Consider the following 25017-nt stretch of genomic DNA (forward strand, 5'->3'; position numbering starts at 1 on the left):
GTACTGCACCAGCCCCGGGCTCATGGGAGGGGCGGGGGAGTGGCAGTTATCATCAGGGAATCCCTTAGCCCGCGAGAGACCACCGTCCCTCAGATGGTCGGGTGTGAGTCTCTCCTACTGAGATTCGGCCCAGGGGCGCAGCTGGGTCTGCTGCTGGCGTACCTACCACCTAATCGTGCAGCGGCGGCCCTACCCGAGCTACTCGATGTCCTCTCAGAGTTGGTGGTTGAATTCCCAAGACTCATGGTCTTGGGCGACTTTAATCTACCGTCCCTGGGAGGATCGTCCGAACTGGCTCGGGAGTTCATGGCTTCCATGACGGCCATGGACCTGTTGCAAATAATTTCTGGGCCGACTCATGAGAGAGGCCACAACCCAGATTTGGTGTTCTTGTCTGGACGGTGGCGTGATGATGTCGGTGGGGGTGCCACAACTGTTACGCCCCTGTCATGGACCGATCACCACCTCCTGCGGCTAGACTTCCCCCTTGCCACCCCCCACCGTGGGTGCACGGTGCCAGTCAGATGGTACCGCCCTAGGCGCCTAATGGACCCTGATAAGTTCCAGGCAGCGCTTAGGGACTCGCATGCACCCCCTGCTCACAGCTCGGCGGAAGCCTTAGTGGAAGCCTGGGAAAAGGCAGCCACGGAGGCTCTGGACCGAGTTGTACCCTTGCGGCCTCTGACCCGGCGCAGATCCCAGCGAGCCCCATGGTTCACCGAGGAGCTCCGGGAGATGAAGCGTCGGAGACGGGGCCTAGAGAGCCGTTGGAGGTCCAGTCGATCCGAATCCGACCGATTGCGACTAAGAATCCTCACCAGGTCTTATCTCGCTGCGATAAGGGTGGCAAAATCCAACTACTTTTCCACCCTCATCGCGTCCGCAGATAATCGCCCAGCTGCCTTGTTCAGGGTGACTCGCTCCCTATTAAACCAAGAGGTGAGGGAGGAACCCTTGCAGGGTCGAGCCGAGGAATTTGGTCAATATCTGCTGGATAAAATCGCTCGGATTCGAACTGGTCTGGACTCCAACTGGGCTGAGATGGAAGAACAAGACATGGACAGTCTTGTCGACGTCATCTGGGAAGAATTTGATCCTGTAACTCCTAAGGAAGTGGACAGGATTATGAGAAGGTTAAGCTCCTCCACATGCTTACTGGACCCGTGCCCTTCCTGGCTGGCCTATGCAGCTCGAGAGGCGACACGAGGCTGGTTCCTAGCGGTCATCTCTGCTTCTCTGAGTGAGGGTCACTTCCCCACCGCCTTGAAGGAGGCGGTGGTGAGACCTCTCCTCAAGAAGCCCACCTTGGACCCATCCTCTTTGAATAACTTTCGTCCAGTCTCCAATCTTCGCTTCCTTGCGAAGGTTGTTGAGAGCGTGGTGGCGCACCAACTTCCTCAGATCCTGGATGAAGCGGTTTATCTAGACCCGTACCAATCGGGTTTCAGGCCGGGCTACAGCACGGAGACGGCATTGGTCGCTCTGATGAATGATCTCTGGAGAGCCCGGGACAGGGGCCATTCCTCTGTCCTAGTCTTATTAGACCTCTCGGCGGCTTTCGATACCATCGACCATGGTATCTTGCTGCGACGCCTCAGGGGACTGGGAGTGGGAGGCACGGTTCTGCGTTGGTTCTCCTCCTTTCTCCAGGGTCGCTCGCAGTCGGTGCTGACAGGGGGACAGAGGTCGACCCCGAGGCCTCTCGCTTGCGGAGTCCCTCAGGGGTCGGTCCTCTCGCCTCTCCTGTTCAACATCTACATGAAACCGCTGGGTGAGATCATTCGCAGTTTTGGAGTAGGGTACCATCAGTATGCTGATGACACCCAGCTTTTTATCTCAACTCCAAACAATATCAGTGATGCCCTAGACGTGATGTCCCGCTGCCTGAAAGCGGTCCGGGAATGGATGGGGAGAAACAGGCTTCAACTGAACCCGGACAAGACTGAATGGCTGTACGTACCGGGAAACCAGGAGATTCAGAACGTCCCACTGCTTAACATTGGGGACAAGTTACTTCCCCCTGTTGATAGGGCCCGCAACCTGGGTGTCCTCCTAGACTCGCAGCTCTCCCTGGAAGACCACATTGGAGCTGTGACCAAGGGGGCCTTCTCCCGGGTTCGACTAATTCGCCAACTACGGCCTTATCTGGACCTGGATTCCTTACGTACAGTCACCCATGCCCTTGTGACATCTCGCCTAGACTATTGTAACGCTCTCTACATGGGGCTGCCCTTGAGATCCACTCGGAAGCTTCAACTGGTGCAAAGTGCGGCGGCACGGACACTCTTGGGAGCCTCCCGATACTCCCATATCACACCTCTCCTCCGTGCGCTGCACTGGCTTCCGGCTGCCTTCCGTGTGAAGTTCAAGGTGCTAACGATGACTTACAAAGCCCTACATGGCATGGGTCCGGACTACCTTCGGGAGCACCTTCTGCCGATGTCAGCACCCCACCGTCCTGTGCGCTCCCACAGAGAGGGCCTCCTCAGGGTGCCACCGCTCAAGGAATGTCGGCTGGTGGCCCCCAGGGGGAGGGCATTCTCAGTGGGTGCGCCAGCCCTCTGGAACACCTTACCAACAGAAATCCGGATGGCCCCTGACCTCCGTACCTTCCGTCGCGACTTAAAAACTTTCCTGTTTCAGCAGGCTGGCCTGGCATGATAGCGTTAATTGGGGTCCCAGTTTGTGTTCATTAGTGTTTCTTATTATTTTTATTGTTCGATCTGTATACCTTCCTTCCTCTGTACACCGCCCCGAGTCCCTCGGGAGAAGGGCGGTTTATAAAAACTAATAAATAAATAAATAAATAAATATTCTTGTTGGTTACACCTATCCAAACATGCCATTTCTGAAGAGCAATCAAACATAATTTAACAGGAAATAATTTGTTTTGTTTTGCTTCCCCTTCACAAGCCTGCTGGGCTGCTTCATCATGGTGGGGACATGTTCCTAACAGGGATGACTAAACAACCCCAGGATTATATACCAAAAGCATATAATTCCAGCATGGTCAAGGTATGAAGATCATCCCAGCTACCCAGCCAAAACAAATAGGCACCATTAGAGATCTGCAATATAGGAAAATGCTGGAAATGAATGATCACTTAATGAGAATTGCCAAGGCACTATCTTATACCACAAAGGAAAAGACATTGTAAACCACGCCATTACAGTATTCTCCCAATAAAGTAACATGAATAGAAAATATAAAGTGACTGAAGATGTAGTGTTATTAGATAAGCCTCTCTGGTCAGATAATGCTCATCAACATGTTACTGAGAAAGAGCTGAAGATTTTTGGTAATTATGATGTGACTAGATTAAAGCATTTGGGAGCCTAGTACTTGATGTTGCCATGAAGGAAAAGAAAATCTGAAATTGCAAAACAATGGGTTCATAGAATGCAAAAAGCACAAACATGGAAAAGCTCAACACAGTGGAAGATGGAATGAATCAACAACTCCTTGACATGATAAGTACCACCAAATTGAACTGGATATAAATTGGATCCATTCAGTCAGAAGATCATACTGTTCATCATTCAATACACAATATCAAAGAAGGAATGGTACTGCTTTTATAAGTCAGGAAGGATGTAGCATAGGAAGGTTGTAGCATAGGAAGAAAGGATAGGAAGGACACATTAGGAATAATATTTGGCTATTATGCAATCAATGGCCAAATAATATTAATTAGACTTTATGGGCAACCCCTTAATATAATTATTGTCCAGATTTATGCCCCAACCACTGATGCAAAAGAAGAATAGGTTGACAGGTTTTATACTTAAAGTCAATCTGACACCAACAGAACATGAAAACAAGATGTCTTGTTTGTAACTGAAGACTACACCATTACAGTTAGAAATATTACAGAGAAAACTATGGCCTAGAAAACTGAAATGAAGTAGAATATGATTTACCAATTTCTGTTAAATGTTATTATGTTGTAATAACATAGTCTTCCACCAACCAAAACATTACCAGATGGGGTACACAGAGATCAAATTGACTATATTATTGGTACAAGGAGATGGAAAAGTTCAGTTACTGCAAATAAATGGCCAAGAGATTATTGTGGAACAGATTACGTGCAAATTCCAAGCCAAACTAAAGCACAGGAACAAAGCCAATCAGTTTTTGCAATATGATCTTTACCATCAACCTCCCCACCCCCCAATTTACAAGAACATTAGGAATTAGTATGAAGTCCTGGACCTCATTGATAGGGAACTAGTGTACTTGTGGAATGAAATCAAAACATTGCTAAGAAGCATTATGAAAGGGAAAACCAAGAAATAAAAGAGGGCAAACTGGATGTCAGACCAAATGGTGGAAATTGCCAAGAAGAAATCATAAACAAGAAAGCAAACATCTCAGAAAGGAACTTTACAAAGAATTTTAGAGAGCTGTTAGAACGAACAAGATGCGTATTCAATTATACTTGTTGAAAACAGAAAGGAAAACAAGGAAAGTTTCCCCAAAGTTCTCAGAGCTCAGGAGATTCCAAGCTTAATTGATATACAAAGGATGTAAATGTACAGATAGTAAGTGAAGAAGATCAGACAAAGATGAAATATGTATCCTGATATTCTGTTAAAATCCGAAATGATATTGAAGATACTTCCAACTTATAAGAATCTGTAATACTAGAGGATAACATTAGATCAGTATTCTATTATTACCAGTCTGAAGGCTGCAGGAATTGATAGAATATCTGCAGATATATGGCAAGCAACAAAAGGAAAATCTGAAAACTTCCAACCAAAGTATATCAGCAAATCTGGCCAGCTGTTGGGAGTTTACTTAGGAGACTTATCAGAGTGTGCAAAGTATTACAAAATATTATTAATTTTCCATGCCTTTAAAATAATGCTTAGGATCATGCAAGTCAGACTAGAGTCTAACGTGAAAGGGGAGATGGTTTTAGGAAAAGCCAAGGAGCAGTAAATTATTGCGGATGAACAGTGAATAATTGAGAAAGCCAAAGAACATCAGTAAGTCAATATGTACATCATTGATCATTAAGGGCATTTGATGGATTGTGCTTTGAAAACCGAGATATCCAGAACATCTCATTGTCCTCATATGAAATCAAGGCACAAATCAGGAAGCCAAAGTCCAGACAGGACACAACAAAACAAACTGGATGTTTTCAGGTTGACTGAGAGAAGGCTACGTATAGGTAATGAAAGTCATAGAGATAGTGAAAAATTTAGGCTGAGTTTAAATATAAAGACAACTTTAAAAACAGATACTGGGGGATAGAACAATTACTCAGTGGAATGACTTGCCTCCAGAAGTTGTGGGTGCTCCAACATTAGAAGTTGCTAAGAAGAGATTGGACAACGATTCATCTGAATAGCAGTAGTAACTGTGAGAGGGATCTCGGAGTCCTAGTGGACAATCACTTAAATATGAGCCAGCAGTGTGCTGCAGCTGCCAAAAAAGCCAACACAGTGCTAGGCTGCATTAACAGAGGAATAGAATCAAGATCACGTGAAGTATTAATACCACTATACAATGCCTTGGTAAGGCCACACTTGGAATACTGCATCCAGTTTTGCTCACCACGATGTAAAAAAGATGTTGAGACTCTGGAAAGAGTACAGAGAAGACCAACAAAGATGATTAGGGGACTGGAGGCTAAAACATATAAGGAACAGCTGCTGGAATTGGGTATGTCTAGTTTAATGAAGAGAAGGACTAGGGGTGACATGATAGCAGTGTTCCAATATCTCAGGGGCTGCCACAAAGAAGAGGGAGTCAAGCTATTCTCCAAAGTGCCCGAAGGCAGGACAAGAAGCAACGGATGGAAACTAATCAAGGAGAGATGCAACCTAGAACTAAGGAGAAACTTCCTGACAGTTAGAACAATTAACCAGTGGAACAACCTGCCTCCAGAAGCTGTGAATGCTCCAACACTGGAAGTTTTTAAGAAGAGACTGGACAGCCATTTGTCTGAAATAGTATAGAGTTTCCTGCCTGAGCATAGGGTTGGACTAGATGACCTCCAAGGTCCCTTCCAACTTTACTATTATGATTATGAAATGGAATAAGGTATCCCTGCTTGAGCAGAAAGTTGGATTAGAAGACGTCCAAGGTCTCTTCCAACTCTGTAATTCTGTTATTCTGTACAGATAGTTGTCAATTTATAACCATTTGTTTAATGACTTCGAAATTACAATAGTACTGGAAAAAAGTGACTTATGACCATTTTTCACACTTACAACCATTGCAACATCCCCAGGGTCATGTGATCACCTTTTGTGACTTTCTGACAAGCAAAGTGATGAGGAAGCCAGGTTCACTTAACAACTGTGTTACTAACTTAATTGCAGTGATTCACTTTATAACTATTCTGGGCTAAATTGTGGTCGTAAGTCAAGGGCTACCTGTACACAAACACTTAGTAGGGTAGTTATGAAGGCCTTGGAAAAGATTTTAAGATGCTGGAATCTCATCACCTACAAAGGTCAGAATTGGGCTTTTCCCTGTGACACTCTATGAAAGTGAAAGTTGGATTTGGAGAATGTAAGATATAAAGAGGATTGCTGTTTTTGAACTTTGGTTTTGGAGAAGACTCCTGGGAAAACTATGGATAGCCAAAATTAGATGAACAAATGGGTAATTGAAAAATCAACCCAGAGTTACCACTTGATGCACAAATAATCAGAATCAAATTATCATACTTTGGGTACTTTATGTGAAAGCTTAACTACCCAGAAAGTCTATCATGGTTAAGAAATGGAAGGAAAGAGAAGAGAATTATAACCAGCAAGATGGATGAATTCTATTAAAGCAATGATGGGTGCACTGTTGGAAGACCTGAATAACTAGGTTTGAGGTAAATCATCCTGGAGAAAATTGATTGATAACTAAGAGTCAATACCATCTTATTGGCATATAATCATCATCATTAACCTCATCAACAAAATAAAAATGTTTAAATATTTGAAATCAAGAACTTAACACAATCCCACAATATCAGAATCAGTTTAGTACTTGTAATCACTCATTGTACTAATTATTAGCGGTCAATATATTATATTAAAAATAATGTTATTTTGGTTCACCTTGTTATTTTTGTAGGACAAAACTTACATTAGCGCAGTGTAATGCTAAAGCACAAAAGACTGCAAACATTTTAAAATTGTTCTCGTCGGTTTTAGAAAAGGCACTTCCAGTTAGTTTGTTCACCATCTGCACAACACCAATGACACTTCCTCGACTCACAATAGGCATGCATAAAATGTTCCTTGTTGTATAGCCTGTGTAGAGATCTACCTCCCTAGAAAATAGAAAGGAAGGAAAGAATAAGAAAAGGGAAACCAGTCATTCATTTTATAATAATGCGTTCACTTTATTAACGATAGTACTGAATAGTGAGTAAGCCAATATCCTCTTGGAAAGTCACATATATGTGTCATGTGCAGTCAACCTTTCTTCACAAAAGAAAGGCCACCCTTTAGAGGTCAGGGTAAATCTTTACCACCAGTTGCTATTGCAGTGGATCTAACATTCCACTTCTTATTTTTCACCATAATATCCCTTTCCAAAAGTTAGTAAAGGAGGCCAACCGTGGTAGCAATATTTTCCAAGATGTAGGAAAATAAAGGCAATTGACAAAGATGTGAAGGAAAGAAACACATGAATTTAGGATTGTTCTGTTCCTATTCAAACTATTTCACATACATTAATTTGTTAAAGTACACATTATATTCTTGCAAAGTCAACAGCACTGTTTCTGTACTTCAAACAGGGATTAAACTGGGACAATATCTAAAGTTACCCTGACTTTATTATCAGCTTTGATTTGATCCGGAAATATCCTAATGTATACTTCACCACAGAAATTTTCCAATTAATAAAGAAACTCCATTAGTGTATGGGATACACATATTAAGTTGTCCCTGGCCCTTAGGGATGCAGTTGACCCGAGGAAGTGTTTGGGGAAAATAATAATATAACTCATTAAGCCAAAGCAGTGGTGTAAACAAGTGGCTTATCCTAGTGAGAAACTACATTCTGTGCAGAAAACTATATTCAGAGCAGTTTCATGACTCTATTAGACGTGTAACATGACAATATGACAAATTGGCAAGCTTAAGCAGAGGTTAAACGTACTGTACGTCAAAGCCTATTATTTAACCACCTTATTAACTGCATATGTTTTTCATATACAAACGAATGAGCTTTTCAAAAATCAGTTACTTAGCATTCATTCTCCTGGTAACAATACTTTAAAGGGACAATTCAGTTTCCATATGTAATCATAAAGAAAACAATCTTCAACAAACATACATCAGTTTTAATGCAAAACTATAAATATATTTTATTTTTAAATTGGTAGCTGGGGATTATTTACATTAAAGGAAACAGCTGTTTCTTTTAAACAATCTGTGTCTTAAAAACGATGCCCACGAACACTTCCTGTTCTTAGGTCAATATGCTCTCTAACTTTGATCAGGGTTCCAACTTTATATCCAGTGCTGGAAAAAAGAAATTCTTACCTGGAAATGTTGCTCTTGTGGGAGGGCATTTAGTTCAGAAAAAGTCCAGCCTCTGATGCTGAATAGGCAAGCCTAGGAAGCATTTCCTAAGGAGGTAGGACTTCTTTAGATCTCCAAGGTAATGCCAAGGTAGGAGATTATAATAGGCAAATCAACAAAATTTTTTAAAAAAAATAAGTTGCTCGCTAAAATAGAAGAACTGGCCACCTCAATCAATAGTATCTATCAATGGTTAGAGAGGATCAGGTTGACTCACAAGCTGGGCAGAATGATTTCCTGCCTATGAGAAGAACTGAAATTCAGAACATAAGAATTTCTTTTTCTCCCCTTATAGGCATGAGGACATTCACCTCAGGGATGTAAAAAGACAAAAACCAAAACCAGGATAATACATCGCATGTTTAATTACCTCCAAGACAACTGGAGGAATAAGCCATGATTTCCTCTAGAAGTGAATGAAATATTCTGTATTCTAATTCCGAAGAGAACTATGTCTATAGAGCAGACATGTCAAACTCGCAACATCACGTGACATCGTGCAATGTATCGGGATGGTTTTGCTGTTGCCGGCAATGGGGTGGGCGCGTGTCCAGCCCATGGGCTGACAGTTTGACACCCCTGCTATAGAGGATTTGTTTTTCCAGAGGAAAATCACAGCAGATTAGTTTAAAAGTTTGGGTTAGAATTTGAGTCCTTTCTATACAGAGTCCCTCCTTTTTCAGAGATGTTCCATGAAAAAGAAGACAAGATTACTCTTGATGAACTGATGGAAGACAAGTGGCAGATCACTGAAAGGGAAATTTCTGTCAAGAGTCACATTATTGATGTTCGTCAGCATCTGAGATATGCATTATTGACATTCTTCAGTATCTGAAGGTTTCTCCAAGCTGTGTTCTTCACATGCTGATGGAAGAGTTAAAAGCTTAAAGAGTTGAAATTTGCCACCAATTATCATCAGAATTTAGGTGAGGAATTTCTTCACAGCATTGTGGCAAGCTAACAAAACATAGTCTTATTGTTATGACTCAGAAATGAAGGATCAGTCCATGAAATATCATCACAAAGTTTCACTTTCAAAAATTCAAAACTCAGGTTGGGCAGGTAAAAATCTATGGTTACAGATTTTTTGGGATACAGATGGTGTTATTCACATAGATATTTTTGAACCTGGCATTGCTATCAGTGCTAAACTACAATGCTCAACACTTTGATACAACAATTAAGCAGAGTTCAGAAGTATAAGGACATTTTGCTGCAGAATGATTGAGACTTGGTATCTGGTTCTTAAGGCTCTAGAAATAACAGAATGCCGATTCTGAAGGAAAACTAGTACAATAATCAAATAAAGAGGAATTCTGTGGAAAAAAAGAAAACTATGCCATTTTTCTTTCTATTATTCCTTTAATGCCTGAAGTGGAGTAAAAGAGTGCTCTTCTGTCTAATAGATCACTATCAAATGCTGCTCCATGTTTCGACAATCTCAATTGTTGGTATGAATGCACTCTTCATTAAATATTAAAGGATTAAAGGATTCTGTTGTTCTAAGAGTGCTTCCTCTGACACAAATTCACGCATGATTTCTATGTCAACACTGCTAACGTCGGATGTTCTTGCTTTGACAACATATGAAGATGCAGCCTTTCTCTTTCCTATGCTTTATTCTTAGAATTAAATGACACTGGCGGAGGAGGAGGAATGCGATGGGAGTTAGTTAGACATAACAACATTGTAAAAGTGTATGAACTCAGGGGCTTTTGAAATAAGAGATGATAAGAGATGGCGGGTTTGGAGAACAGGAGAGAAAACCTGCAATTCAAACTAATTGGAGAATGTGATTTATGACCGTTAATTAGAGGAGGGAACACTATGTTTGATACTATGTGCTAAGGGGAGGAGAATTCAGATTTTGGCTTCGACCATGTATGTGCTGAAGCTATGCTACTCGAATAAAGGTTCTTTAAGGTAAACAATGCCTTAAAGTTCTTTGAAGAGTTTCATTTGTTGGAACCATGACATTCTACTTGTGTGGGCCTCCAAACTGAAGGACCAAAAAAAGACAAGGTGAAATTCTTTACAGGAGCTTAAGGCTTTTGGCCAGTTGAATTCAAATCCAGCATTTCCCAACATTAGGGGAGAGATGAAATATGCCAAATCAATAATGCTCCACAGCATGAAAAATGGAATTTAAATTATGGTGGTTAAACATGAATATTAAAATGTTTCTCTCCACTTACTTTTTTTTTTACTTCTGGTTTGCATACATGCTCTTTCTTTTAATGTATGTCCCCCAGCTTCTTTCAAGAGCTCCAAACTTTCTTCCCTTGATTAAGGGAAGGAAAACTCAGGTGTCTAGGAAGAAAGCTTGCTTCCAAAGGTAGCCCTTGTTAGCCTTTTCCATCTAATCCTACAGGCGGGATATTTCCAGAACTGAATGCACTCACACCTATGAGGGGAGAAAGCTATAAACGTTGCTATCAGAAGAAGAAGAAAAAAACTATCTTCAAGCTTGAAGAACAGACTTGTTAGTCCTGGTTTGAGCCACATTTCTTCTGGAAACTGGATACACTGGAAATAGCAGAAACATTCCTACCATAAATTTCTGTTCGGTATAGAAGACATTTCTTAATCTTGGGATGGCACTACAAATGCATGGGCTGGATGAAAAAACCAAGTTTCTCTAACAGAAATGGCTGATTTTGTTGTGATTCAGGGTCAGCCTGCGGCTTCGGCAGTTGGGTCGGACGATTCAGAGGAGGAGGAGGGGGGTGTTGGAGAGCTTGCTGAGAGTGTTGGAGAGCTTGTGGATGAGAGCCCTCAGCCAGGCCCCTCCCACGTGGTCACGACGGAGACCCAGCTGTGTGAGCCTGACAGCGTGGATGAAGATGACCCACAGCTGGCCCTGTTCAAGGACGCCCGATGCAGGAGGTAGTCAATCAGGAGTAAACAGAGGAAGGCAATGGGGCACCTCGGAAGGAGGCAGAGAGAAGCCACGCCCTGAACTGTATAAAAGGGGAATGCGTGGGAGGGCTGGTTTGCTGAAGGCAACCGCTTGATTAGTTCCTGTTTCATAGCTCCTGTTTCATGGTTGGTGTCTTGTTTTGCTGTTTTATGTTAATAAATTTGGCAGGCTTAATTCCAGCCTCTTGCCGTTTGTAAAGGGGTTGTCCCTACCTTTTCTGCAGGGCCGGTAGCAGGCTGGTACAGAACAGATTTGCTCTCCTACAACAAACATCCCTTTAGGCCCTGGCCTGGAACAGAACAAAACTTTGCCAATGAGTCCCTAAAGTGTTTTTCAAAAGGTAATTGGACTTCCTTGTTGTTGTTTTTCTTGAAAACATTTCACTTCTCATCCAAGAAACTTCTTCACTTCTGAAAATGAGAAGGAGCTTCTTGGATGAGAAGCAAAACATTTTCAAGGAAAAAAACAAGAAAGTCCGGTTGCCTTCTTTTTTTTAAAAAAAAGCACCTTTGGAACAATCATGATCTGGATGATTGGGAATCTCCATAGAATACAATATGTAAATAGGAGCACGTTAGAGTATGTTTAATTTGAGATACCACCCTAAAAATAACAAATGCCTCTGAGAGAGAAGAGAAATTGTCTTACTTAAAAAACTAAAGTCGTTTTAAAAATTAACTGTGTAAAAATGCATCAAATACTGTACGCATACCAATGTGTGCTGAAAGCCTAATGAATTCCTACCTGTTAAAACGTGGATCTGCATAGGCATCAGGTATGTTGAGGACTTCACCAGTTCTTGCCACCTGACCAGCTATTCCTTTTTCAATAGAAAATCTGCATACATGTAAAGAGATATTAAAGCAATACGGTGATATGAAACAGTAACACTTGTAACTGATGAATATCATTCATCACTTGATAGTACTCACAAGCTGGGACAAAAGGCAAAGTTAGAACCATTTCCTAAAAGGTGAGGTATCCTATACACAAATTAATCAAGTCAAGAGCTAGGCACTAATACCATTAACATCTCACTGTAGCAGGATCTGCTCCCAAAGTACTTTTAAAATAATCAAGATCTCTTAAGAATGCTGATTTTCCCTGAGTCAGGTGCCCTCATGAGTCACCTCTTTCCTGAAAGATTTCCTGGATAATATTCTGCACAATGTAGTGTCACTGATGCTGTGCTAAATTTGTAACACCTTGCGAAATGTCCAAATACTCACATGGGAACCAGTAGGTTTTCACCTCCCTGAACAGATTCCACAGACTATATTTAGATTAAAAGTCTGTACTTTGTTAAAACTGTAGGTATGGATATCACTTTTGCCTACCAGAGGTAGGCAACCTTGGCTCTTTTATGACTTGTGGGCTTCAACTTCCAGAATTCCTGAGCCAGCTATGCTCCATGAGTCATAAAAGAGCCAAGGTTGCCTACCCCTAGCCCTAGACTCTGGAATGGAAAACCTTAAATAAGCTCCCAGGTTTCCTAAGAGGGTTAACATGGTCAATGCACATTTTCCGTGTAGAATTTGAGAAGAAGAAAAAACCGTCAAAAATGTAACATTAGTTTGATCCCTGGGAAAATACAAAGATTTTGCTCTTCTCTGGTTTTAGCTTCTCTGAACTGAGTCTTAAGGAATTTCAGAAAGTAATATCAGGTTTTTTAAGAGAAACGTTGGAAGCACTCAAAATATAGGGTATATTTGGTCGAAGATGATTCCATGATAATGAAATTAAGGAGGCAGTTATGAAAAATGCACTTATGGTGATTAAGAGTATGGGGAAAAATTGTTTTCTATGCCACCAGTGATATTACACAATGCTGAGAAATACCTTTTCAATCACACAGGACTAATCTCTATTACCAAACAACTATTTTCCCATCTCCGTCTAAATTCCTAAAGTCTCTGAAAATGCAGATATATATATTCTTTAAATTGACTGAACATAGAATCATAGGGCTGGAAGGCACCTCAGAGGTCTTCTAGTCCAACCCACCGCTCAAGGCAAGAGACCTTATACCATCCCAGTCAAATCATTGACCAGTCTACTTTTGAAAACCTCTAGTGGTGGACCATCCACAAATTAATTTCAGTGATTAATTGTTCCCATTGTCAGAAAATTTCTTCTTATGTCTTTCTTTAACAAGCTTCCACCCATTACTTCTTGTCCTACCCTCTGGTGCTTTGGAGAATATGTCAATCCCCTCTTCTCTGTCACTGCCCCTCAAGTACTGGAAGATACTTTTTTTTAAAATCCCATTTATATCCCGCCCTTCTCCGAAGACTCAGGGCGGCTTACAATTTAAAGCACAAATCAATGTGCTTAGCAATAGCCTTCATTCTATGTATATGCCTGCTTATTAGGGCTTTCAGCGCCCGCCCCCAAGTGGCATTATTACAAAGTCAGCTTATTGCCCCCAACAATCTGGGTCCTCATTTTACCTACCTCGGAAGGATGGAAGGCTGAGTCAACCTTGAGCCTGGTGGGATGCGAACCTGCACTAATGGCAGGCAGCTGGTGTTACTTAAGGAGGCATTAGCCCACTGCTCCACCAAGGCTCTTCTCATGTCCCACGTCCACAAGCCTTCTTTTCAATAGGCTAGACCAAGGGTAGGCAACCTTGGCTCTTTTTTGACTCGTGGACTTCAACTCCCAGAATTCCTGAGCCAGTATTCCTGGGCTAGACACACCTAGCTTCTTCAACTGTGCATCATATGATTTAGCTTTCAGGCCCTTTATCATCTTTGTTGTTCTTCTCTGCATGCTTGTTAGAGTCTCAGTGTCTTTTTTTTGTATTTAGTGACCAGAACTGTGTGCAGTATTCCAAATGTGGCCTCACTAGTGCAGTATAAAGCAGTATTTTCACTTCTGGTGATCTTGATGTTATTGCTCTGTTATTGTAGCCCAGGACTGTATTGGCTTTTTTGGCAGCTGTAGGATGTTGCTGGCTCATATTTAAGTGATGGTCCTCTCTAGGACACCTAGATCTCTCTCACAGCTACTACTGTTGAGCCAGGTACCATGTATTTTATACTGATGCATTTGGCTTTCTCTGCCTAAGTACAGGATCTTACTTTTCTCCTCCACTGGAACCCTCAACTTACAACAGTTTATTTAGTAACAGTTCAAAATTACTGAAAAAGTTACTTCTGACCATTTTTCACATTTATGACCACTGCAGTATTCCCAAGGTCATGTGATCAAAATTCAGATTCTTGGCAACTGACTCATATTTAAGACGGTTGCAGTGTCCCAAGGTCATGTGATCACCTTTTGCGACCTTCTGGCAAGCAAAGTCAATGGGGAAGCCAGATTCACTTAACAACCATATTACTAATAACAACTTCAGTAATTCACTTAATAACTGTAGCAGGAAAGGTCATAAAATGAGGCAAAACTCACTTAACAAATGTCTCACTTAGCAACATAAACTATGGGCTCAATTGTGTTCGTAATTCAAGGACTACCTGTATAGGGCTCAATGCTCCTGTCTGTCAGGATCTTTCTGAATCCTATCTTCCAAAGTCTTAGCAATTGCCCCCAGCTTGGTGTCATCTGCAAGTCTGAGCAACCCTTCATCTAGTTCATTTATGAAGATGTTGAAGAGTACTGGGCCCTAGACAGAACCCCACTGCACGATTCCCTCCATGCAAATGTAGTTCCTTTAAGAACTAGACACTGGGTGTGGTTGGTCAGCCAATTGCGAATCCATTTGGTGGTGGTATTGTCTATCACATATTTTTTTTATCTTATCAAGAAGTCCACTGTGATCTACTTTGTTAAATGCCTTACTGAAGTCCAAGTATACTATGGCCATAGCATTTTGCTGGTCTACTAATGTAGTCATTTTATCAAAGGCAATAAGGCAGGGGTGTCAAACTGCCGGCCAGCGGGCCAGAGCGCCATGGAGAAACCGTGCCCATCCCATTTTCAGCAATGGGAAAAAGTTCCGATACGTTGCGCGACATCATGTGACATCACGAGTTTGACATGCCTGCAATAAGGTTTCTCTGACGTGATCTGTTTTAACAAACCCGTGCTGGCGTCTAGTAATCACTTTGTTCATTTCTGGGTGCTTACAAATCTTCCTCTTGATAATCTTTTCCAGGATTTTTCCAGGTATTCATGTCAAGCTGATTGGTCTATAATTTCCTAGATCCATTTCCCCCCCTTTTTTTAGACTGGTACCATATCAGCTCTTTCCTAGTCCTTTGGTAGTTTCCTTGTGGTACAGAAGCACTGAAAGATTACATTCACTGTCTCTGATTACATAGGCCAGCTCTTTCAGAGCCCTGAGATGCAAACCATCTGATCCAGGTGATTTGTACTCATCTAGAGTGGATAGATATGATAAGAGTTTTGCAGAAGAATCAGATTGATAGAAAAGTGTAAGAAATGAATGAACCCTTTCATTTAAAACATAAACTCCATTTACTGGAAAATACAGGCTGGAGCTATAATGGGAAAGATGTAGTTTAGAACAGATAATTTCTATCCCATTATTTCAATTCCATCAGCCATTCATTTATAGACACTTTTTTTTTGGGGGGGGAAAGAACACCTTTACAGAGTTCTAAATATAAAACATCAAATTCTATGTATGGTACTGATACAACCCTGAAAGTTGGGGGTACATCTATCCAACCTGAGAAAAAGCTATCAGGACTGTATATTTCTTTGCCCATACCTTCCAACCTGACTTAGAGGCATGGGAAAATTAAGGTGATTGATTGCTTGTTGCTTTTATTTCTGCTGTGGCTTGTTGCTCTTTGAAGTGTCCTTCAATGATGGAACTCTTCAAGAGTTCTACAGCAATGTTGCCTTTCTATAAAGGCAAGGCAGGAAGTCAGGTACAAGTTAAGAAGACACCAGTCTTTCCCTAAACACCACTTTTTAAATACAATAAGCGTGGACAGGTTTCTTATTTATGAAAAGAAAATTAAGACAATAGCATGCCAATAACTTCCAAAGTTAATTATTTGGATATTCTTATTAAACTGAGTGAAATTTATAATTTTGTTAGGTACTGGAATAGTGCAAATAATGAGATCTATCATTCAGTTTGCTCATCCCCTATTCTTGTGAGTGAGTTGCCATATAAACTGAATGAACCAAAGTATCTGAAGGCATCATTATAATTTCAGGCATATAATTCTGATGATATAGACTGCTATTTCAAAACGTAACAAAACTAACTTCAATGAGAATGAAATCATAGAATGATGCAAACTGTCACAGTATTTGTAAATATAGACAGAAGCTGAATTAAAGTATGAAACTTGTGAAAGCAGTCTACTCTTCTTACCTTATTTCTTTGGTCTTCCTGAAGACCGGCTTCCCTTCATGTACTTCTCCAATGTCAAACAAGTCTGAATACAACTCATTGTTCTTCTGATCTACCTGGAAGAGTGCACAGCGATCTGCATTCACCAGATTTTTTGCATATATCTATAAAGAGCAAAGATGGATTAACCAAAGTGGGTGTGGGACGAAGCCGGAATTGTCTTATACTTGTATACTAACAGTAATTAATCTCAAAACATATACAATTTCTGACTTGTTTATGGAGTTAGGTGGATGGTTATATCCTGTAGGCATGTTCTACTTACCTGTGATTTCATGTTGAGAGACCCACTAATTTTGATTAAACTATTTTCTCCAAGTTCAGGCTTCACCATTCTGCGATTGTTCTAAAACCCCTCAATCTTCAGAAATATGGTACACAAAAACTTCAGATGTTGTGAATTCTAATCTAATTAAAATATCTGATGATTCAAATGGCAGGCGCAAAGTATTTTTTTTCCTGGTGATAATGTTTAAGTCGTTGCATTATAATAAATAATATAACAAGTTGAAACAAAAGGATCTTTAAGCAACATCGGTATTTTTAGCCCTTTTTTAGTTTATTAGCAGAAAACATGGGAGATCATCTTTTTGCCAAAAGCATGGTGCAGATAAAAACACATATTTAGCTCAAATTACATTTCTTTCCCAATAACATGTATTTATATAATGAAAGAGTAAGCTGAAAGAAAGTAAATTATCACTGTTTTTATATAATGTCCTTAAACAAATAGTCAAGCAAGTTCTAACATATGTTACTATTAAGAGAATAAATAAAAGGTTCAGTTCAACATGTAACTTTCAGTCTCTGCTCTTTAAGCATTTAAAGATCTCTAGTGACACATTCTTATTGCTAGACTTTTAATAGTTGAATTTAATATTAATTTTATGTTACATATTAAAGTTTTGTATTTTGCTTGTTTTTAATGTTGTCTCCTGCTCAGATTTTATTTAAATAAATGGCAGGATATGAATCCTATAAACATTTAATAATCAAAGGCTCCTATGGCATCTCTGTGAAGTTCTAAAGAGATCTCCAACTCTCTAAAATTTATCTGCTGGTGGGACAATGATTTATTAAGGAAAGGAAGAATTTGGAAAAAAAGCCCTCTTTTTTCTAAGACAGGAAGAATTTAGGAAAATAGAGTAAGTTACTCCAAAGTGTTTCAGATTCACTTTGAAGGCTATAAAACGATTTTAGAGACAAAGCTTATTTTGTTTTGTATCTCACTTTATTATCTCTACCATTATTTATAGCACTGTCATTATTTTTTCAATGTAACATTATATCAAAAGTTAAGATATCAGATCCATAATCTCATTGTTAAAAATTACCTAGCTACTCTTCCTACCTTGATCTATTTAAAACATTTTCAAATTTTTATTATAAATATCCAAAACAGCTTGCAAAGGACATACATGTAAAAACCCAGCATTAATATATGAAAATAAAACAGTGAAATTTTAAGAATCTGATTGCATTACTACTGGGAATTAATCTTTCAAATGGTTCTCAAAATATTCACTGGTTTTACAAATATTCTAGAACTCAATATTGATCACCAAACCCCAGTTTACATAAAAATGCAACAGAGAATTGCACTTTTGCAGTGTCTGGCAGCTATTGGGTACTTGATAACAGATAACAGGCTTCAGCTGAACCTTGGTAAGATGTAGTGGCTATGGGTGCAGGGAACCTCAGGACCTAGTTGTTTATCATTTTTAGTTCTGGATGGGGTTGCACTACCCCAGATAGGCCTGTTGCGCAATCTGGGGGTTCTCCTAAATTTATGACTCTTGCTCAAAGAGCAGGTGACAGTCATGGCTTGGGAGGACCTTAGTGTAATTCATGTTGTGCATCAGTTGTGCCTTAACTGGATCAGGAGGCCTTGCACGCAGTCAATCATGTCCTGGTCATCTCTCAGTTGGATTACTGCAATGGGCTCTATTCCCTTTAAGAGTATTCGGAAGCCACAGTTGGTGCTGAATGCAATGGCAGGGACAATTCTGGAGGCCCCTAGAGTGGTGCATATAACACCACTGTTGTGCAAGCTGAATTGGTTACCAGTCTGCTTCCATGTCCAATTCAAGATGTTGGTCATTACCTTTAAAACCTTTTAGACCAGGAATCCAGGGTATCTGAGTGGCCATTTCACCCCAATGGGATTAGGCCACCCTACCTGTTCCAGCAGAAGGAGCTTGTTGCATATAATCCAATCTGTTAAGGAATTTCAAGGGGTGGGATCAAGGAGAAGACTCTTTTCCACTGTGACCCTTGCTCTGTGGAACTTTCTATCACCCACTTTCCTGACCTTCCAAAAGAGCCCCAATGGAAGCACTCTTTGCTGGAAGTGGTTAATGGGGGAAGAAGAAGACTTCAACCCCACGCCACCCATCCTCTTGGTTCTATTTTTTAAAATAATTTTATTTTTAAAGACTCTTCTCCTTGACCTTGCCCACCACAATTACTTAGCAGCTATGGTCCATAGCAGGTCTATTCCACTGGTGCAGGTGGGATGGGCTAATTCCATTGGAGTGAGAAGTTTCTCAAATAACCTGGACATATATGGTGTTTAAAAGTAACAATCAACACAACTGGTAACCAATCCAGCTCACACAATAGTGTTGTTATATATGCCACCCTAGGGGCTCACATAACTGTGCACACCACTGCATCCTGCAAAACATGTACATGTTTTATATTGTTTGTTAAAACTTAAAATTCTGAAAGCATAATTGCTGTATGGAAGAGAGAGAGATATAGGTCTGAAGTAACAGTAACATAACTTCTGCATACCACATTTCAAAGATTCTGTGGTCTGAATAATACTGAAATATAAATAAAAGTTACCTTACCATTATATTTTCAAGTAGAGAATCTATTGCAACTATGTTATCAAAGTAGGTTCTGTAAAAGAAAAAAAAAATTTTATTGAAATGAAATCCTTTTCAAAAAAATTAAATGATGTATATTGTTTTAAATTTACCAATTTAAAGGATATTGGGCTCCAAAAATTATCTCTAACAGTGAAAGGAGTTATGAATCGTATACTAATTTAGGACCAATAAGATTGGTACACCAAAGGAAAGTACTAAACCCTATGAGAGTGGGAATTTGGGATTTCTCCCAAGGAACTGATTAAAGTTCTATCACCTTGACAGCACTTGTTCAAGTTTGACTGCAATTTTTTCAGCAGATGCCTAGAATATTCCTTACAGAGGTTATCCGGGTGATCCAGTGGCTTGCTGTAATGGCTTGTGGGAATGACCTTGGGAGACCGGGAAAGAGATGCTGCCTAGAGAACAATCAGATAAAAGGGAGCACAGTCCACAGCTGCATGGTTGACAGAACAAGAGGCTCAGGAGAGACCATCCCTAAATTAACAATTTATTTCCCATTCAAGGAAGTTGGTCAGGTTTTAAATCAGTATCTGATATCATTAATAACTGGATTCAGGGGGGGAAAATCCCAAATAAAAAATGTAGACCTGTCAATCTAAATACAGATTAAGGAACAAAAATTAATGCCTAAACTTTCTCCAACTCTTTGGATTTAATCTTGAATCTAGAACACCTGGTTTAGAAGGGTGTCTGTGTCAGGGGTTCTTTTTTAAACCGTACCAAATTAGATTAACCCAGACTCAAAAGAGACACAAACGGTGGTGGGATTCAGCCAGTTCGCACCAGTTCTGCAGAACCGGTAGCTAATTTTTTGTTGTCCAGGCCCAGAATGGACTTCCGGAAGTGGCATCCACACAGTGAACTGGTTGTTCACATATCTGAATCCCACCACTGGACACAAAGCATTGGACCCTGGACCAAGTAGTTTCTTTATATCTCCCTATAAGCAACAGAGGAGTGGGGGGATTTTTATTTTGCAAAACAATCGTATTCTATAAAAGTGATGTTCAGTAAGATTTCTGTGTGCATATGAGTGCACACACATGTGCGTGCATGGGCCACTTCCTATAATCCCTATCCTATGCTATTTACATTAATATTACAATATTTCTTATAAATTACACTATTACAGTAACTATTGCTATTCGCAGTGGCTCAGTGGGTTAGGACGCTGAGCTTGTCGATCAGAAGGTCGGCAGTTTGGCGGGTTGAATCCTGAGTGCCACATAACAGAGTGAACACCTGTTACACATCCCAGCTTCTGCCAACCTAGCAGTTCAAAAGCACATAAAAATGCAAGTAGAAAAATAGGGACCACTATGGTGGGAAGGTAACAGCGTTCCGTGAGCCTTTGGCGTCTAGTCATACCGACCACATGACCACAGAGACATCCTCGGACAAGCGTTGGCTCTTCGGCTTTGAAACGGAGATGAGCATCAGCCCCTAGAGTTGGAAACGACTAGCACGCATGTGCGAGGGAACCTTTACCTTTACCTTTATAGTATTGACTGTGCAATTGACTATACCTCCAAGTTTCCTTCTTACAAAACCTGTTCAGTCTTTTTTCCTCTCTCTGCAATTTCATCTATTTTTTTTCCCCTCTGTTAACGGCCCACTTGTAGAGCACTTGCAGCTTTTCAGGTTGAGCTCTGGCTTGCTGGGACTTTATACTTGGTTGTTATCTGGGCTACCCATTCCCTCTGAAGGGAAAGGACCTTCTTTATTTGGGCTGCTGCATTTTGGTAGCTGCAGAGCTCCAAACAGAAATGTGGTATCATGTTGCACCCTAACCCTCTACTCCCATCCTGTCCTCTCCCCTCTCCTCCCACACCTGGGTCAAGGTTGCAGTTTTATTGTAGAGTGTATTATAGCATATTATTTTAGTGGAAAGCAGGATATAAATACATCAACATATAACACTGATTTAATAATACTGGCTATTATAAAATAATGATCGTAATAATACTGGCTATTATAAAATAATGATCATATGGACCTGTTCCTGTTTATGAGTATACAAGTCGTCCTGATTTAGTGACCACAATTAAGATTGGCAGCTTGGTCATTAATCAAAGCGATGTGAAACCATGGATGTGTTTATGGTCTTATTTCAGCTTTCCTTTGCTTTACAGACCTGCCAAGGTTGGAAATGCGAGGATTGGTTGCAAAGTTGCCTTTTCAGCATCATCATAACTGTGAACAGTCACTACATGAAGCAGTCACTAAATGAGGACTGCCTGTAATAACCTCTCATTATTCGTATTGTATAAAACTGCACAGTGAATACCCTTAAAACGACTTCCAGAGCAATGAATAATAAACTATAATAAATATATCTATATTAATCATTTTAAAAGAGTCATAATATGGTTGCACAGACTCACTTTTATGTCACTTACTTTGATACATCAAGCAGGAAGTCATTCAGTTCAGTCTGTTTGGCCAAACCCTTGGATACCTGGTGCAAATGTTGGGAAGACTATTGCTTATTTAAGCAGAAGGACAGAATCAGAATGAATCTACAAACATAGCTATTACCTGTCCAGGATTTGCTAAGAAGAAATAAAGCAAGGAAATATGTATATAAAATTCAAGCCTCACATACATTGTACTTCAGTTTGAGATTAATTGTGGAAATATGTATGCTAGTAACTTTAACCATACATTTGAAAAATGGCACTGTCCTGAAAACGATTCCCTGCCTTCTCTTTTCAGAAAAGTGGAGTCTTAGCTCAAAATGCAAACCAGATCTGGACTGATATCAGATTAAAAGGAATAATTAGTAAAGCCATTTGAAATGCAGAAATGATAAAAAAGGCCTTCAGGTTACTGCCCATTTTTTGCAATATCCAAATATTACAGAACAAACTAATGATATTGTATGTCCTTACAATTAAGTTATTCCACCTAGGAAAACTAACATTTAATCCAGAGACTTACCTCTACTTGATGCATTGCTACTGAGACCCAAGCAAGGTTTGCTACTGCAACCTGAAAAAACCACAAACTTTGGGTTACTTGGAAGACATCAAAACTTTGTGTTTTGAAAAGTCTAGTAACACCCATATTTGGGTTATATAAGCAATAATGAAGGGTATGCATCTAGTAAAAAATGTTTATCAGTTTAAATGACTTCTAGGTAACGGGGTTACATTAACTACGTTATTAATTTTTCCATTAAATATTACTATATTTATCTATTTGATAAATACACTACTCAAATTATCTAGCAGAAAATTGAAATAAGAACATGAATTAAAACAATAATGTTAAAATATCATCATGTAGAAGATTATAGAAGTGTGCAAAACCTACGGCAATCATCATGTCTGAAATATGCCTTACAACAGGGGTAGGCAACTATGGCCCCTTTAAGACCTATGGCTGGCTCTGGAATTCTGGGAGTTGAAGTCCACAGGTCACAAAGGGACCACTCCTGTCTTACAACCCTTCTGAAAATGAGGGTGAAGGTTCGTTCTCAGAGCTTGTGGGTTGGTTTCCGAACATTTAGTTACCAGGCTAGGTAACACCTTCAGCGGAGTTTAGGGGATGTCAGTATTGGTGTTCTTCTATTTATATCTCCCCCTCATCCTTCACCCAAGCTACAGATATTCGACACTATTATTTTTGGAAAAATTCTTATGCTCTTCTACCTATAACAAAAGTGTTCCAGATTCAAAACAGGCAATGCCTTTAGTAGGGTTGGAAATGTAAATGAAATGCTTTTATTTAGTTGCTCATTTAATACAAGATAATAGCCACTCCCATCTCATAGTCTTCATCTCTTTGTGGAAAGATAGCAGTACTTAATCATATTAGTGTCCAAGGAGAGCCTACATACACTGCCTCTAAAATGCCAAGTTACTCAAAGCCAGGAGTAAAAAATGAGATGGAAAGAAAAAGAAAAAAAAACCCTTTATCCTATTTTATTTGAACTCAGATGCTACCACCACAATATCTGAAAAAAATCTACAGCATTATCTATACCAGGGGTAGGCAACCTTGGTTCTTTTATGACTCATGGACTTCAACTCCCAGAATTCCTGAGCCAACCATGCTGGCTCAGGAATTCTGGGAATTGAAGTCCATGAGTCATAAAAGAGCCGAGGTTGCCTACCCCTGATCTATACCTATAAGTTATAACTAGTTATAAGTTTAGCCCAAGAGACACGTCAGCAAACACTGACTATTTGGATTGCTACAAACAAGCACTTTGCAATAGATCCTGTGCAACCTTCCATTATTCATGTGAGAAGACAGAAAGGAGGGAGAGATTGGATAAAGAAGTGTTCTCCCTAAGGAGTCCCATCTTATTCTGTGCCTTGCTACAATCCAGCAAAGACATCTACAAATAAGATGGCAAAGGTATCTATAAAGAGGATACTTAAAGCCAGTTTGGTATAATGGCTAATCATCAGATATGATTAGTAGTCCAGATTCCCAGGAGGGAGGGAGCACATTCTAGAGAAGCAAGAGACAACTCAGTTCAGATAGTTTGTGTGAGAGAAAACGGGTGAACACAGCTCCTTCCTAACTGTTCCCTGAGTATATGCATCACTTGCTTTGGTTTGGCAAGATTCTGTCTATAGGTGTGCAACCATTAAAAAAAATCTGCTTGGAAGAGTCACAACATGTCTTTCTTGCTTTGGGAGACTGACATCAGGATAGAAACCAGGAGACTGTGAGTTCTAGTCTTGCCTTAGGCACAAAGCCGGCTGGCAGACTTTGGGCCAGTCACTCTCTCTCACCTCAACCCAACTCATAGGGTTGTTGTTTTGGGGAAAATAGGAAGAGGTATTAGGTATGCTTGTTGCCTTATGTTTATAAAAAAAACTATGAAGGTGGGATAATAATCAAATAAATAAATAGAAGGATAAAAGTGCAGTGCACTGATATTAGTATTGTGGTCCTTCTTAAGACTGAATCTAGAAGTGTACCAAATTTAGCACTACAATTCCCTTATGGAACATTGAGTTTTTCTACTCCATGGGGCTGCCAGAGTCATCCTGTACAGAACACACAGTCCCAAAGTCTTTGCACTGAGCATAAGAGGTTTCCTCTGGGTTTTTTCATGTATTAAACATAGACCTGACAGTGACATGGGCATCTAAAGAGGAAGCAAGGTTGATAAAATTGGTAAAATTGGTCAAATCTACCCAGAGGAAGAAATATAACCAAACTGAACAATGGTAACACTCACTGCTCTCTGTCAGATTCTGCCACATGTTAGGATATTATCTGAGGCCAGGAGACAACTGGATCTCAACTGGTAGTGGTTCAAGTCAGCATGTGGC

General features: G+C 40.2%; 1 protein-coding gene across 1 annotated transcript in view; it reads right to left on the reverse strand.

Moving 5' to 3' along the window:
• Positions 1 to 25017, reverse strand: part of PDE10A (phosphodiesterase 10A) — a gene marked incomplete at its 3' end in the record, with an annotated part of 141805 nt that overhangs the window by 29082 nt on the left and 87706 nt on the right. The window contains exons 8-13 of the mRNA XM_081313442.1: positions 22664 to 22714; positions 22123 to 22181; positions 19679 to 19730; positions 16785 to 16927; positions 12215 to 12307; positions 7103 to 7289 (exon numbers count right to left, since the gene is read on the reverse strand). Coding sequence (XP_081169568.1) covers positions 7103 to 7289; positions 12215 to 12307; positions 16785 to 16927; positions 19679 to 19730; positions 22123 to 22181; positions 22664 to 22714 — 585 coding nt within the window. The remainder of the gene's footprint in view (positions 1 to 7102; positions 7290 to 12214; positions 12308 to 16784; positions 16928 to 19678; positions 19731 to 22122; positions 22182 to 22663; positions 22715 to 25017) is intronic.

The sequence above is a fragment of the Vipera berus genome (assembly GCF_964194415.1).
Source record: "Vipera berus genome assembly, chromosome: 1".
Taxonomy (NCBI): Eukaryota; Metazoa; Chordata; class Lepidosauria; order Squamata; family Viperidae; genus Vipera; species Vipera berus.